This window comes from Dermacentor silvarum, chromosome 11 (assembly GCF_013339745.2).
Source record: "Dermacentor silvarum isolate Dsil-2018 chromosome 11, BIME_Dsil_1.4, whole genome shotgun sequence".
NCBI classification, from domain to species: domain Eukaryota; kingdom Metazoa; phylum Arthropoda; class Arachnida; order Ixodida; family Ixodidae; genus Dermacentor; species Dermacentor silvarum.
This window is the reverse complement of record NC_051164.1, coordinates 10921984-10937644: the sequence shown is the minus strand read 5'-3', so window position 1 is coordinate 10937644 and position 15661 is coordinate 10921984. Positions and strand designations below refer to the sequence as shown.

The window sequence follows — 15661 nt, the reverse complement described above, 5'->3', positions numbered from 1 at the left end:
ACCTCTGGGTCTCACTGGGTGAATTTCTTCGCATGCCATTATGACGTGCCGAGTGGTCTCCGAATTTTTCTGCAGTTACACATGCCTTATCTTGGTGCAAATGGTCTTTGTTTTGTGAGCTCGAGCCTCAAATAGCTAGGCACTGCCCTTTGTGACCCGCCGTGGTTGGTTAGTGGCTATGGTGTTGGGCTGCTAAGCACGAGGTCGCGGGATCGAATCCCAGCCACGACGGCCGCATTTCGAGGGGGGCGAAAACACCCATGTACTTAGATTTAGGTGCACGTTAAAGAACTCCAGGTGTTCGAAATTATTTCAGAGTCCCCCACTACGGCGTGCCTCATAATCAGATCGCAGTTTTGGCACATAAAACCCCGTAATTTAATAAATTTTTTTGTCCTTTGTGTTATCGTACAGAAATTATTTTTGAAGATAGCCTCCCCTACAAGCACACAATCTATGAATGGGCCTGCGAAAAAAAAAAAACCGCCATTCTAGGAATGCATTCCTTTGTAGAATTTATACGCTAAGTGAGCTAATAATCGAAAAACGCATTTTCAAGCTGATATTCAGTACAACCGTACGTAGATGCAGGCAGCTTCACTGCAAGTGTCCGTTTGGAAGCACGAGTTCAGAATGAAATTTGTCTTTTTTAACTTCAGTAATTGTGTTCATGTGCCCAGTCACTTTATATCTAATATATTGGCGGCGAAGAATTACGGCGACTACAGGCAGTGTCCAGTATGAAAAATAGACAGAACCGCGAAGTGAGAGTGGACAAAAAAATGAATGATGCGAATGCAGCAAGGACTTGTATCAATGTCAGACGGCCATTCTAAATAGACACCTCAACTCACCATAGCTATTCTTTTAATGCGCTCATCAATGAAACGGGACATTTGATTACCGTTTATATTACAGGTACTGCCTGCACACATACGACGTTTAGTTGCTGTTACTGTTGTGCAGAATCACACAAAAACCAGTGTTTTTGCGTCTTATTGCAAGGGGGCTGGTAATGGCAAAAGGTTTTCTATGGAAGAGCATGTTTTTATTGGCTCGCCACAACCACGAATAATACCTGCACCTTCACGATTAGCCAGCATGAATCGATACAGAGTGCGTGGGAGAGCTGCATTTCAATTCTGGTGCCAATTTGTGGCAGCTGCATTTCACAACTACAACACCATTAGAATACTCACTCTTCGTTTGGATTTGTGCACTCGAGGAGTGCAATTATGCAGGAGCCCGGAGGCTGTGAAGAGTCAGGTAAGTCGAAGAACCATGGCTGCCAAAACACAAACAAAAAAAAAAATAACCCATCATACTGTGTTTACAATAGGCAAGGTAAAACAGCGTGAAATTCATGAACAAAGAGATGGAAGTATGAACAAGGAAGCACACACAGGCTAACAGCTTGACATTATAAACGCTAAGCTTCCTTTGCGAGTGTCTCCGTGGTTAGACGTTGCTGTGCACGCTACACCGCGTGCTTTCATCCAGTTGATGAGCGCTCCCCCCCCCCCCCCCCCCCTTGCGTTCTTCTAAGCACCCCGACTAATTCCGCGACAACACAAGGATATGACGCGGGTGAACTCATGCAGCGCCGGACCTTCTCTTCGACAAATCAGGAATTAGACCTGGATGACTTCAAGCTGCACCAGGCCTTCTCCGCGACGACAGGAGAAAGCGACGCGGGTGGCGTCAGCATCCGCCCCGCCTCCTTCCTGCCGACGAGGAGCCAAAAGGGGATTTAAAGCAGAACCGGTCCTTTGTGAACGGAGAGTCGCCACCAGCCGCCCCGTCGGTTTGGTGCGCTCTTACTCCGTTTACCAGCTGTTAGCTGCTGTTACTTACTATATCTGCACATACTGTATAAAGCTTTTCGTGTGCTCTTCGTCTGCTCCAAAAGTCCGTCTCTCGTCCTCGACCCAGAGTCGCAACAGTGGATGGCAGCTGTGAGATTGGCGAACCAGTATCTCAACAGCGGGTGGCAAGCTGCGAGATACGAGGTCCGATGACGCCTGCTACACCGCTCGATGGCAGCTACCAGACCGACCGGCGTCGATAACTTTGGAGTTTGAAAGTTTTATTTAGCATAAGTAAACAATACAATTAGAAAGTACACACTTTTGGGACCCAACAAACTTGTTAAAGGGTGCCTGCCGATTGTTATAAAGGAAAAAGAACTTCTATGGCAGCTGTTATTTTACACTCAGAAATCACATAAAACAAGAGCAGCTGAAATAACTAAAAATAAAGAAAATCAAAAAGCAAAAAAAAAAGAAAATACAATAGCACAGAAATATTTGACACATAACAAATACATTTTTCTAAAATTTTCCTCCTGACATCATCAAAAAATATCAGCAGACGAAAAGAAAAAGGGAGGAAGTGTGCAAGCATGCGCAGTGCTATGCATTGTGAATAAGTGAGTGCTTTAATTATTTAAGGAATGTGTGCAATGTTCTTAGAGTGGTTAGGTTACTATCAAGCCTGTTCCAAACTGAGGTGCCTGTAAACTGCAGTGTAGAGTGACCGTAGTTAGTATTTACTTTAGGTAATAAAAAACGAAAGCGCGATACGTTCGCAACAGTACGAAGTGAGGGGCGAAGTGAGACTGTTGTCAAGGCTAGTTTTTTATGGACTATTTGATACATGACCGAGGCGATGTTGTAGGTTGCTAAATCGCAAATATTGAGGATGTTCAGGGTTTTAAATAAGTCTTGACTCTTAATATGCGTATTGTGGGGTGCTCTAATGCGAAGAGCTCTTTTTTGAAGTGTGAAGACCGGTGACAAATGAATTTTGTATGTGCAGCCCCAGGTTGCTATGCAGTAATTAAGGTGAGAGTGAACAAATGCGTAGTAAAGGTTGTTAATTATCTCGGGAGGGAAATATTTTCGACATTTAGACAGTACATGCAAGCCATATGAAGCCTTATGAACTACAGAGCGTACTCGAAGACGGAATTTTAAATGGTTATCAATAATAACACCAAGAAATTTTGTCTCACTAGATTGTTTTATAGGATGGTTATTGTAAATGACATCTGAATTAATAGTCGTTTTCTTTTTTCGTTGGGTTGAGGGGAAGGGCATTCAGTGTGCACCAGTGGTGCAAAATTTCTAATTCGGAGTTAAGCTTATTAATTAGGTTGAATTCATCCCGATCAGCTATTATAAAGTTAGTATCGTCTGCATAGAGTACAGGGGTAGCACACACAAGCTGCAAAGGTAATTTATATAGAGTAAAACAAATAAAGGTCCAAGTATGGACCCCTGGGGAACGCTGAGGTTAATAAGGGTGCTATTAGACTGAAAATCTCCTAGTTGAACAATTTGTCGCCGATCTTCTAGGTAACTGTGAATTAACGTCAAAGGTAGTCCATTAATTCCGTAACGAACCAACTTATTGCTTAATATAAAATGATTTGAAGAATCGAATGCTTTCGCAAAGTCTATGAACAATCCCGCCACTAGGTAACCACGGTCTATTGATTTTCTAATTATGTCTGTAAATGTTGAGCCAGCAGTTTGAGTGGAAAGGCCTTTTCTGAAACCGAATTGGTGCCGAGAAAGAATGTTGTGTTTGTCCAAATAGTCATTAAGGCGCCCCGCGAATATTTTTGGAGGTACTTTGCTGAAGAACGGTAGCACTGAAACTGGGCGGTAGTTTTCTATTTTATGCTTATCCTTAGACTTGTGAAGTGGCAACACCTTGGCAATTTTCATCCGTGCTGGAAACACACTCGTGACTAATATAGTATTTGTGATATGCGCGATAACTGGGGACACGATATCTGTTACAAGTTTAACGACATGCGCCGAAACATTGTCAATTCCAGAGGATGTGTTTCGCAAACTCGAAATAACTTAAGCCACCTGAAACTCATCTGTAGGGTAAAGGTAAAAAGAAGCATTTGTACGTGGAATGTACGTTGCATCAAAATCTTTATCATTTGAGTTAATGTGGGACTAAAAATACGCACTAAAAGCATTACAGATACTTTCGGGTGTGTTGTACGTAGCGTCATTATAGATTACTTTTTCTGGGGGATGTTGCTTTACGTCTCGTCCGAGAAACTGGTTGAGAAGGCTCCAGTTCTTTTTTGAGTCCTTGCCGTTCTGTTGAATGCGGTTGCTAAAATAAATTGAGAGTTTGTGAATACCTGGAGTACCTTTCTTTCAAGGAAGTGTTATACGGTTGCCTTTTCAATTTTCTATACATGTTATACTTTGTTTTAATTGAACGCAAGAGCGCGCCCGTTACCCAAGGATCTCGCGGAATTTTGTGTCTATTGCGCACGCAGTGAGTGATGGAGGTGGTGGTAATCGCCTCAGTAAACATGTCTACAAATACGTTGTAGCTTTTGTTAGAACAGCCCGAAGAGTATACAGATGACTAATCAATTGCACGTACATTGTTTACAAAGATGTCAGCGTTAAATATTGTTCGGGTAAAACACTTCTTGTTTGATTTCAGGCAGTCAGACATTACAAAAACCACAGGGTAATGATCAGTAATATTACCATCTAAAACTTGTGCATATTTGCAAACAGGACTGTTAGACAACACGTGGTCTATAAGTGTACTACTGTGTTCTGTTAGACGCGTTGGTTTGTCTACAGGCAGTGAGTATCCATAACTAGTAAAACAAGAGACTACTGATAACAAGAAGAAGAATCAACATCACTTACATCAATATTAACATCACCCATTACTATCACGCGAGCATTAGAACTCAAGAACGCATTAAAAATAAAGTCAAGGTCTTCACAAAAGCTGTGATAAGATGCAGACGGCGACCTATATATAACGCCTACAATAAGGTTCTGTGTCAGCTGCAACTGACTTTTATCGACCTCAATCCATACTGATTCGCAATTAGGTGTTTTAAATACAACAGCATGTCGCCTGTACGTAATGCTGTCGTCTATGTACAGGGCAGCGCCACCATGTGCAATGCAAGATTGACTGTCGGTTGCACGACATTTTGCTTCTCGCTTGTAACCTGGTTTATTGTTAAGTTCGACTTCGTTTTCCGACAACCATGTCTCTGATACGCCAATAAAGGAGAACTTCTTGCTAAATAGGCTAATAAAATTACGGATTTGGTCCTGGTTTTTCCGTAAACTGCGCGCATTGAAGTGTGCACCCAGCAGTACGTTTTCAGAAACTGTCTTTTGATTAAAATCGTCCACTGAGGCATACGCCATGATGCCGTCTGTGATTTGCTATCTAGCTGATACGACTAAAATCAGCCTCGCACGTAACACGCACAACAGGGCTATCAGTTGCCTTCCGTGCTTTGATTTGACCTTGATCTGTCCAAACAAACATCCACTTCTTTTCCTTTTTTCGTTTCAGTGCCTCAGCCAAAAATATCTTGTTTTCCCGCGTGAGGTGCTCATTCACGTAGATTGCCTGTTTTCTGACTGAAGAAAAGGCTAGTAGATCCGCAGAAAGCAGCGCTTTTTTTCGCCCGTTGATAAAATTCGTTTCGTACTTTCCTTGAAACAAAACGGACAATTATGTTTTTTTGTTTTTCAGTGGTATTGTGCGCAAGGGACACATGATGGCAAACATCGATGTCTTTGGAATCGATGGGGTAACTAATTTGCTCTGCTAGCTTCTGAACTAGTAATTCACAGTTCTCTTTTCGTGTCACAGGTATACCCTTGATTTCGATGTTGCTGCTCCTTGAATATTGCTCGATGGACATCCCACGGCTTAATAGCTCTTCATTTTGTTGCCTCAAATTCTCGTTACTTTTGCGCAAGGTTGCGTTTTCCTTCATTATTTCATCACATTTGCTGATAAGAGATTCAAAGTTTGAATTCATAAGCTTCATGCTTTCTTCCATGCCAATGACCTGGGTTGGTAATTGCTCAAGACGGTCCTGACGTATTGTTATATCATCCAGTCTGGAGGCCAGTGCATGCACACTCTGACTATTGGAGCTACCTGCCTGTGCTGTAGAACCCTGAGTTTCGCTATCGTCTGTCGCGGTGTTCGCCGCAGCTGAGCTACCCCTTAACCTTGCTGAGCAGCATGTCGGGCACTTCCACGCCCTTCGAGAAGCTTCATTCTTCCCTTTAAAGAACGTGTCATTTGTGCCAGAACATTTTCCTCCATGGTAAATGTCATCGCATTGGCTGGGTGAGTGCCTGATGTAGACATCCGTAGCACAGGTTAGCAGAGTGTTTTGTTTGTGGTAGGCTATGATTTACGAATTCACCTTGTTTAATCTGTGGATTTTAATTTGCAGTGAAGGTAAATTTAGTTGGTAAACAGCATGAGGTAGGGGTCTTAATGGAGACATGTCACGTGCAGTACCTCCTTCAAATTTTTGAGGAGTTGGGCATTTCCGGCGGCTCCCGAAAAGCAAGAAAAGCGATTCCTGACGTGATGCAGGCAGAGTACGTAACGGTCGAGGAAGCTGATGAGGCTTGGGGAAATGATTGTTGAGCGAAAGCTCGAGGCAAAGGAACACGAGACGCGTGAGATGCGCGAGTTAGAAGCGAAGGAGCACTTAAGTTCCGAGGAAAAGGCAAGGGGAGAGCTCGGTCGACAGATTCAAACATGGATAAGGCGCACCATCACGAAACCATCTTCGCATTTTCAAGGCGGCCGAGAATACCGTTACTTTGCTTGCCGGCTTTGAGAAGGTGGGCGAAGAAAAGGGTGTCAAGCGGGACCTCTGGTCCGAGTGGTTGATCCAGTTGCTCCCTTGTAATCTCGCGTGTGTTTCGGAACACTTGCTTGATGAGAAGAATCGGGACTACGATGGGGCAAAGATGGCTTGGTCGAGGAACTTTGATGCTGTAAGTCGGGCCGACTGCGAAGGCCCAGGTGATATCGACAAGGCCGAGCCTGTCGAGGAGAGACCACAGATCCAGCCGGCTAGCTGAGAGGACCTTGGATGCTGTCATGTTCTGTCAGAGGCACATACATCTAGCGAGGACAACGAGCCTACCTTGGTTTTGCCGCACCTAGCGATGTCGTTGCGACGAGAAGGCAGCGTACTTGCGAGTACGAGTGCCGATACCGCGAGCTTGGCAAGCCGCGCCGAGGGTAAACGACGAAGCCGCAAGCTGAGAAATTCGGACTCGGGCGGCATTACAAGCCGGGTCAAGCGCACCAACCGCCAAGACGTTAGGAAAAAGCGGAGTAGCGCGAACGCGAAGCTTAGGCCGCTGCTGGGATCTAGGATAGGCTTGACGCGCGTCGGTAAAGAAAGGATGTCGCAGAAATTCAGAAGCCGCAAATGCCGCCTGTTCTCAGCGGCGTCAGGGGATGATAAGCAGAGGAACGTAGCGAAACCTCGGGTATGCTCGATAGTCAGCTGCAATGGCCGCTCCATTCTTGGGGGAATGAAAGGCGACTGTCCAGCGCTCAAAGAGGCAGCGTGCACGCCGTGTCCGTGAATGCACCGCCCTCCCAGTATTTGTAGGCCGCGAGTCCAAAGTGGCAGGTGCTTCACGTAAATCAGCTTGCCTGTGGTGCCACGAGTGGACAAAGCTTAAACCCGAGAAGGGGTGACCGGCTCAAGCGCGTATGAAAGGGTGTCTATGAACACCAAGCGATTAAGAACACGGTACTTTGAAAGCCCATTCTTTGTCATTTTAGTATTGATATTTTTTATTCTTCTTTGCAGTAAAGTTGAGTCACGTCTTGAGCGTATGAAGTGGCTGAGAAGTCAAGAAGATCGCATTGTTGTATGATCTAGTCCTTCCTGTTCGTGGGGCACAGACATTTTAGTTGTTGATAACTTTTTAGTGAGACCTGGACGCTCGAGTAGAGAAAGCGTCAGTGTATCCATTTTTTTGTTCTTTTTACGTTTATATAGGTTAGGAAGAGCCTAAATGCTTAATTTCGATTGTGACTTGTTTTATGCATCGTACGCGTTAGTTGTAAGAGTCAGTGTAACATTTTGATGCACTTTTGTTTTATGTCGTTCGCGTGAGCTTGGGTATTTGTTTCTTAGTTTCTTAGAACCATTTCTGAGCTTTAAATGTGTGTTACTCGCTTCACCGAGTGCATTTAGACAGCACTAAGCGGCGGGACTATTTCGGTTGGCGGTTGCAGTTGTCGGATTTCATTAAGTACTTTTGCGAAGTGGCGTCCAAGCGCACAGATCAGAAGCGCTCCACGTTTGCGTCTACAGCTTTCAGGGAAAAATTAAGTCTTCTTCGGCAATCTTGACTTTGCGAACCTGCCTACATTACAGTTTAGTATCGCTTGCGAAGTTGTTCTGATTTGAATAACACTCACGCATTGACATAAGGACAAAGGTCCATATCTCGAATTTTTTTCTCGGATACGTGTCTCGTGTTGTTGGGGAATGCTTTTGTTGTTGTTTTGTTTAGCGTGGCAAGTTCAAAAAAAAAAGGCTTTCTTTATTCATTGAGGTCTGGCGGCTTCGAGAGAATTCATAGAGTGCTTGCTTTGGCTGGAGTGGTTCGGTGTTGTTGCGTCTCGGTCGTTCCACTGGACATTACCAGGGCCGAGAAGCAGCAAAGACCACTGGCGGGAAAAGCGGCAAAGCCTGTACCTCCAAACCGTCGACGATGTCGCTCAACCGGAGTGTCCAATGTTCCGAGCTGCATTGTCTCGCGACAAAGGGGCTGTTGTGCCACACCGCGTGAAATCATCGAGTTGACGAGTGCTGCCCCCCTCCCCCCTTTGTGTTCTTCTGAGCACCACGACTGATTCCGCGAAAAAACAAGATTGCGACGCTGGTGACTTCAAGCAGCACCAGGCCTTCTCCACGGCGGAAGAATAATGCGACGCGGGTGACGTCAGCACCCGCCCCGCCTCGTTCCTGCCGACGACGAGCCAAAAAAGTCCCAGTTTCGTCTAAAAGGCGAAGCATCCATTGCGATAGCAAATTAGTAGAGAGTTATAAGCAGTGAGGATAGTAGTTTTTATCGACTGCATAAACTTGGACACATTCGCTTACTATCTCAATCAACAAGCATGGTGTCAGCGCGCACAAGCAAACATGAATATTTCACATCGGAAGACCGCAGACAGCCATTGTCAAAATGTTGGCGTTGGCAAACGCGGCAGCAGCAGCGAGCGAAGGTTCGTGCGGTCTGTCGCTTCAACGGAAACTGAGTGGCGAAAGCGCAGCGCAATCAAAGAGCCGTGTGGATATCGCTTTCAAGATACGGTGCGCACGACAGCCCGCAGCCGCGGAAAGTACAAGCATGCAGTTGCTGGTAGAGTAGAAGCCGCCTCCCCCGCCCCTCCCTCCCTCCCGCGCTGCCTCCCCGCTTTCCTTCTTTCGCGTGGGAGATTGAGTCGCCAGTTCCTCATGCGCCTGGTCGCAAGATACGTGTTTGGTGCGGAAGCTGAACGTCACCTCCCTTCCCTCCCTCCCTTATATCCCCCCACGGCTTTTCGCACGACGGAAGACATCACCTTTGCTCTCCGCGAAAGCGCTCGTCCATCGCGCGATTTCGCTCGCGTGCTTTCATTCGTACATACAGCATTCGGCGCGCGGCGACGATTTTTATCGCCCTTGGACTTTATCGATTTTATCGCCCTTGAACCTCACGGCTACAACGACAGGACGCCGACGCCAAAAATTCGCTTGGAGTGTCCATATATTTGCTATCGCAATAAAAGGCATTCAAGGCAGAACCGGCCCTGTGTGAATAGAGAGTCGCCACCAGCCGCCCCGTCAGTCTGGTGCGCTCTTACTGCTACTTGTATGCTATTAATTGCTATTACCTGCTGTATCTGCACATACTGTATAAAGCTTTCTCGCCTCCTCTTGGTCTGCTCCAAGAGTCCGTCTCTCAGCCGTCTACCCTAAGTCGCAATAACGTGCAGGCGTGGTGGTATTTTGTGGCATGTTTTTGTGAGTAAAAGCTCCATCATTTACCGACGAGCTTGTGGAAGAGGGAGGCGCGAAAGTGAGGAGGAGGGAAGACGTGTGCGCGTTTGCATTACAATCTTGGGGGCTGCCCAGCGTCGGATTGCAGCACGCGCCGCCGGTTTGAACTAATGCCCCCGTGCAGCTTCGCTCACTCTTTCATTGATTCTCGCGCGCAGTCATCTTTCGCGCCAGACTTGCTCTGCAGCTTGACGTCGCCCACAACTTCGCCTTCGCTTGCTCGTCAAGCTGCTTGCTCGGCGGACAGAATTTCACGCGAGCCAGCGGGTAGAACAGCCACCAGCTCATCTCTCGATAGCTCCGCCTTCAAGCCCCTGCTCACGTTCTTGGAGGACACGGGGCTTTTGTTTAATTTTGAAATGCACCGAATTCCTACGCATGACAGCCAAGGGCCCTGTGACAACGCCTGCCTTTTTTAAGTGAAGCTTTATAGGCTCACAAGTTTCGGTGGTGGTGGTGTCACGCTGAAAAGTGGGCCGATCCTGGTGATTGTGCAGAAAGGGTCGAAGCTTAATGGCACATACCCCTGTCGATGTTGGCCGATCCTGATGATTGTGCATAAAGGGTCCAAGCTCAATGGCAGCATACCAGAGACAAGAAAGAAAGAAAGGAAGACAGAAAGAAATGGAGAAAAAAATCACAGCATATCCACGGGGTGAATGATGATGAGTGGGGCGAAGCTCCGGAGGGAACCATCGGTAAACCGTGAAACTCTGATGCACTGGGCGTGAAATTCACCCAGAGCATCATATAGAGAGTGTGAAACACTCTTCATATGAGTGTTTCACACTCGAGAATGCTCGAGGCTTATTACATAAAAAGAAAAAAAAAAGATATCTGCCTTAGGGGGGGGGGGGGGGGGGCGATACGTCCGTGGTGTTGCTCGGCGCCGAGTTTGAATTTTCAGAGGCTTTTTAAACTAGCACATGTTTCTTATTGATTCATCTGGGTGGTGTGATACGTGGAACCTTGCCGCGCATGTGTTAGCTTAGCTATATATTGCGATGCTTTCTCCGAATAAAGTTAGTTGCGAGTGACGCTCTTTCCTTTCGCCTCTCTTTTTTCCTTGGTGTGCTGCGTCTTTTCGTTTATGGATATAATAGTTCGTCCCATATCGCGAAATGCGTGACTTGGCGGCGAAGTACACGTGGGTGTGCAGAAGTTGGCGGGGCGGAAAAAACATTCTGGAGAGAGGCTATCCAGGGGTCGTTTCGTTGTTCAGATGGCAAGTCTGTGGCGGTCAGAGCAATCAAGGAAAAGGCACCAGTTGAATGCGGCTGTTCAGCCGATTTCACGAGAGATCGGGAGAGCGCAATTAGCGTCAGAGTGCTTTCGCCCCGATCGGTACACCATGCGAATGTCAAATTCTTGCAGGCGAAGAGCCCAAAGTCCAAGGCGACCAGAATGATCCTTCAGGGAAGCCAACTAACACAGAGTATGATGGTCAAGCCACCACGTCGAAGTTGTGGCCGTAAAGTATGGACGAAATTTGCTTATTGCCTGCACAATCGCCAGATACTCTTTTTCGGTTACTGAGTAGTTGGATTCTGCCTTGGTGAGGGCACGGCTAGCATAAGCTACAACATACTCGGAAAAGCCTGGTTTGCGTTGCGCGAGTACTGCACACAGACCGACACCGCTGGCGTCCGTGTGTACTTCGGTTGGCGCAGTCGGGTCGTAATGGCCCAGAATGAGTGGTGAGGTAAGCAGATGCCGTAATGTAGTGAAGGCGTCGTCGCAGGCTTGAGACCAATTTGATAGGTCACCAGGGCGAGCAAGTAGCTTTGTAAGCGGTCCCATTATGGAGGCAGAGTTCCGGACAAAGCGACGAAAATACGAGCATAAGCCCACAAAGCTGCGCAGTTCTTTTACGGTAGTCGGCTTAGGAAACTCCGCTAACGGCGCAAAGTTTGTCGGGATAAGGAAGAATGCCGTGTATACAGATGCCTTTCGTCATACATGACCCAGTATGGTGAGCTGGCGAGCCCCGAAGTGACACTTCTTCGCGTTGAGTTGAAGGCTTGCGTTGATAAGGCATTGGAGAATCGTGCGCAGACGGGCGAGATGTGTAGCGAAATCGGGGGTGAACACGACAATGTCATCTAGATAGCAGAGACAGATCTGCCATTTTAGACCGCGTAAAATGCTGTCCATCATTCGCTCGAATATTGCAGGCACATTGCAAAGTCCAAATGGCATGACTGTGAATTCGTACAGGCCATCTGGTGTGTCGAACGCGGTCTTTGGACGGTCACACTCGGCCATCGGGACTTTCCAATAACCCGAACGCAAGTCGAGCAAAGAAGAGAATTCAGCGCCTTGTAGACAATCGAGGGCGTCGTCTCTGCGAGGAAGAGGGTAAACATCTTTCCTAGTAATTTTGTTGAGACGCCTGTAGTTCACACAAAACCTAATGGAACCGTCCTTCTTCTTGACCAGCACAACGGGGGATGACCAAGGACTACAGGAAGGCTTGATGACTCCACGCTGAAGCATGTCGTTAACTTGCTCCGTAATTATACGACGCTCCGTTGGTGATACGCGGTAAGGGCGCTGGCGCAAAGGGGTGTTGGTTGCGGTAACGGTGCTCGTTTGACCTAATGATGCTTGAGGGAAGTCAAAAGAACTTCTAAACTCGTTGAGAAGGGTAATAAGCTGCGCACGTTGATCCGGAGCGAGGTTACTGTCGATGGAAGGGGAAAATACGTCCAGCGCGTTCAGATGAGGTTTCGGATTGGACTCGTAGGAATCAGTAGGCACGATAATATCATCGTCGACTGACTGAACGTGGCCAAGCGTCTCATTAACGCGCAACGTGACAGGGCATGAGGTAGCGTTGGAAATAAGCATTCCGGAGGGATCCTGGTGAAGTGCTAGGACGGAAAATGGCAGTGACGCATGGTGGCGGCGACTGAATACGTCAGACGGCGTGAACAGAACTGTAGTTTCAGTGAGGGCAGCACAGTAAACAGGAACAATGACCGCACTGAGAGGGGGCAGGTCATTGTCAGCAGCCACGACATGCTTGTAAACACCAGGCACGGGCATATGAACAGAAGGTACGTCGCCAAATACAGACAGTTCAACCTGATCCTGAGTGCAGTCTATAACGGCGTGATGGCGCGACAAGAAATACCAACCATCGTGACAACACGAAGTCAACACAATGAACTCAATGTTGTACAGTAAGTCGCCAATGACGACCTTAACCGTGCATGCTGCAATCAGATGGATTCGCTGTGCGCTTGCACTACTGAGGGAAAACGCTGTAGGTGGCGTTGGCACTTTACGAAGTGAGCGGCAAAGTTTCTGACTAATGACGGATATATAGGCCACGGTACCGACGCTCGCAAGAGTTCGTATACCTTCAACAAAAATCTCGACAACGTTACACAGGTCGACGACGGCGCAGCTCGAGCCTCCGGAACAGCGGCAGTTAGTTTTCCGCCTCAGCGGTGCGTCGGCGACGCATAGGTGACAAAGAACGGCGTAGTGGCGCGCGTGAGCGACGGGAAGCAAAGGGTTGAAAGTCGTAGTCAGGGTGGGAGTCTCGTGCGTATACCTCAGGTGGCGCGTCTTGTGGAGTGCAGTACTGGGGCCGGTATGAATAGTCGCGGTATCTTGGTGCATGCGAGGCAGCCGCGAAGCGCCTACGACAGAAGCGGGCTACGTGACTGACCAGGAATTCGGCATGCGTAGCATATCGATCGAATGTCCGCAGTGCGCCACGGGTTGACGATGTGCTGCTGTGCACCAGGGAATGGCACCGGTGGCTGTCGGAGAGGTTGAGGGGCCAACGCTGGCGGTCGACTGGGAGGCATTGCAGCGCCAGTCGCATAAGTGAGTGGTGCGGCAACAGGTGTCGGCTGAGAGGCGGACGGCAGCACCTCGGAGACGTGCTCCTGAATGACTTGTCTGAGAGACGGCGCGAGATTGTGCGTACACACTTCTGGGGTCGGCTGATACGATAAACACGATATCTGCCATGCCACTTCCCCACACACATACTCTCTGATTTGCGACAGTAGCGTCTCGTGGTCACCTCCAATGGATAAGGCAGCGAGGGAATCGTCTGGTGTTGTCAGCCGCCGCACTGAGACGCGTTGCTTACGGAGCTCGTCAAAGCTCTGGCACAAGGCCGTAAGCTCAGCTACCGTGCGTGGGTCCTTTGCCAGCAGCATTTGAAAGGCATCGTCGTCAATGCCTTTCAAGATGATAGACGGATTCAGGCGCTTGCACAAGTCGATGACGTCTTCTATGTGGCTGGTAAAATTTTCGCCTTGCTGCTGCGCACGTCCGCGGAGACGCTGTTCGGCGCGGAGCTTGCGCACGGCGGGGCGGTCTAACACGTCTGCGAAGCGTTTCTTGAACGTACTCCACGTAGCGAAGTCAGACTCATGGTTGTGGTACCACAGGCTTGCGACGCCTTTTATATAGAACGACACATTCTGCAGTTTCGACGAGTCGTCCCACTTATTGTGGCCGCTCACCTTTTCAAATGTGGCCAGCCAATCTTCCACATCGTGGTCATCTGTTCCACTAAAGAAGGGAGGGTCACGCACGCGCAGCGCGCCGGTTACGACGACCTGCGGAGATGGGGCGGTGGCTTGTTGGGTGATTTCGTCAGGCATTGCCGGAGCAGGTGGTAGCGTCCGAGTTCGGAGTTCCAGGTTTGCAGACCCCGCACCTCCACCACTTTGGAAGGGGGTTTACTAACGCCGGACGGCAGGCGGAAGTATTGCACGACGGGCACAAAGGCAGTCTCAGCCGGCGTCAGCAGCTCCCGATCTACGCTGGCACCTGCAGCCTAGACAGAGTCCCACTGCTGCGTCCGTTGCTTCTTCCCCACTACAACAGCAATTTCTTGAGGCAAAGTATTAGGGGTGAAGCACCTGAGGGCCGAGCCTTGTCCCTCGTCCGTTGTTCGTAGCTCTGGTTTGCATGGAGACTGCTACGGGCGTTGCAGTGCACAAGGGCTATATAAGCGCTGTATATTCTGTACACATGTACAGTATATATATATATATATATATATATATATATATATATATATATATATATATATATTATATTGTAATGAAGCAGAGGTGCCCCTGGGTATGTGCCGACTGAAGAAGAAGACGAAGGACCGTGCCGTGATCGCGAGAGAACCCTGTGCTACAAACAGCCCTTGCATTGCCTACCTGTACCTAGCGTTCTTAGAACGTTATCGACGACAATAAACCTCGTCACATTTGGTGGAGGTTGCTGAGATCCTTCGCCTCGTCCTGGAGCTCCGCACTCGAACCCTGCCAACACCAACGCGATCGCCCTGCACTATGCCTGATCCGGCTACTTCGTCGCCTGCACCACCGGCTGCCACTGTCGTCTGCGCCGGCGTCCCTCTTCATCGCGATCCACCCATTTTCAGTGGGACCGCCGAACACGACGTGGAAGCCTGGCTCTCATCGTACGAACGTGTAAGTGCCCATAACAAATGGGACGACCAGGCTAAGCTGTCCTATGTGTCCTTCTACCTCGCCGACGTAGCCAAACTGTAGTTCTTCAACCACGAATCAGACTTTTCAAGCTGGTCAGCATTTAAGACCCTTTTTGCCGAAGTGTTTGATCGCCCCGCTGTGCGTAAGCTACGCGCTGAACAGCGTCTGCGCCAGCGCGCACAGCAGCCTGGAGAGACATTTACCAGCTACATCGAGGATGTTCTCGATTTGTGCAAGCGGGTAAATCCCACCATGTCAGAGGATGACAAGATTAAGC

At 48.3% G+C, this 15661-nt stretch overlaps 1 protein-coding gene across 5 annotated transcripts in view; it reads right to left on the bottom strand.

Moving 5' to 3' along the window:
• LOC125941248 (uncharacterized) overlaps positions 1-15661 on the bottom strand; it is a 410784-nt gene that overhangs the window by 48726 nt on the left and 346397 nt on the right. For all 5 annotated transcript variants that reach the window (XM_049658202.1, XM_049658204.1, XM_049658205.1 and 2 more), the window contains exon 7: positions 1200-1285. In XM_049658202.1, the coding sequence (XP_049514159.1) occupies positions 1200-1285 (86 nt within the window). The remainder of the gene's footprint in view (positions 1-1199; positions 1286-15661) is intronic.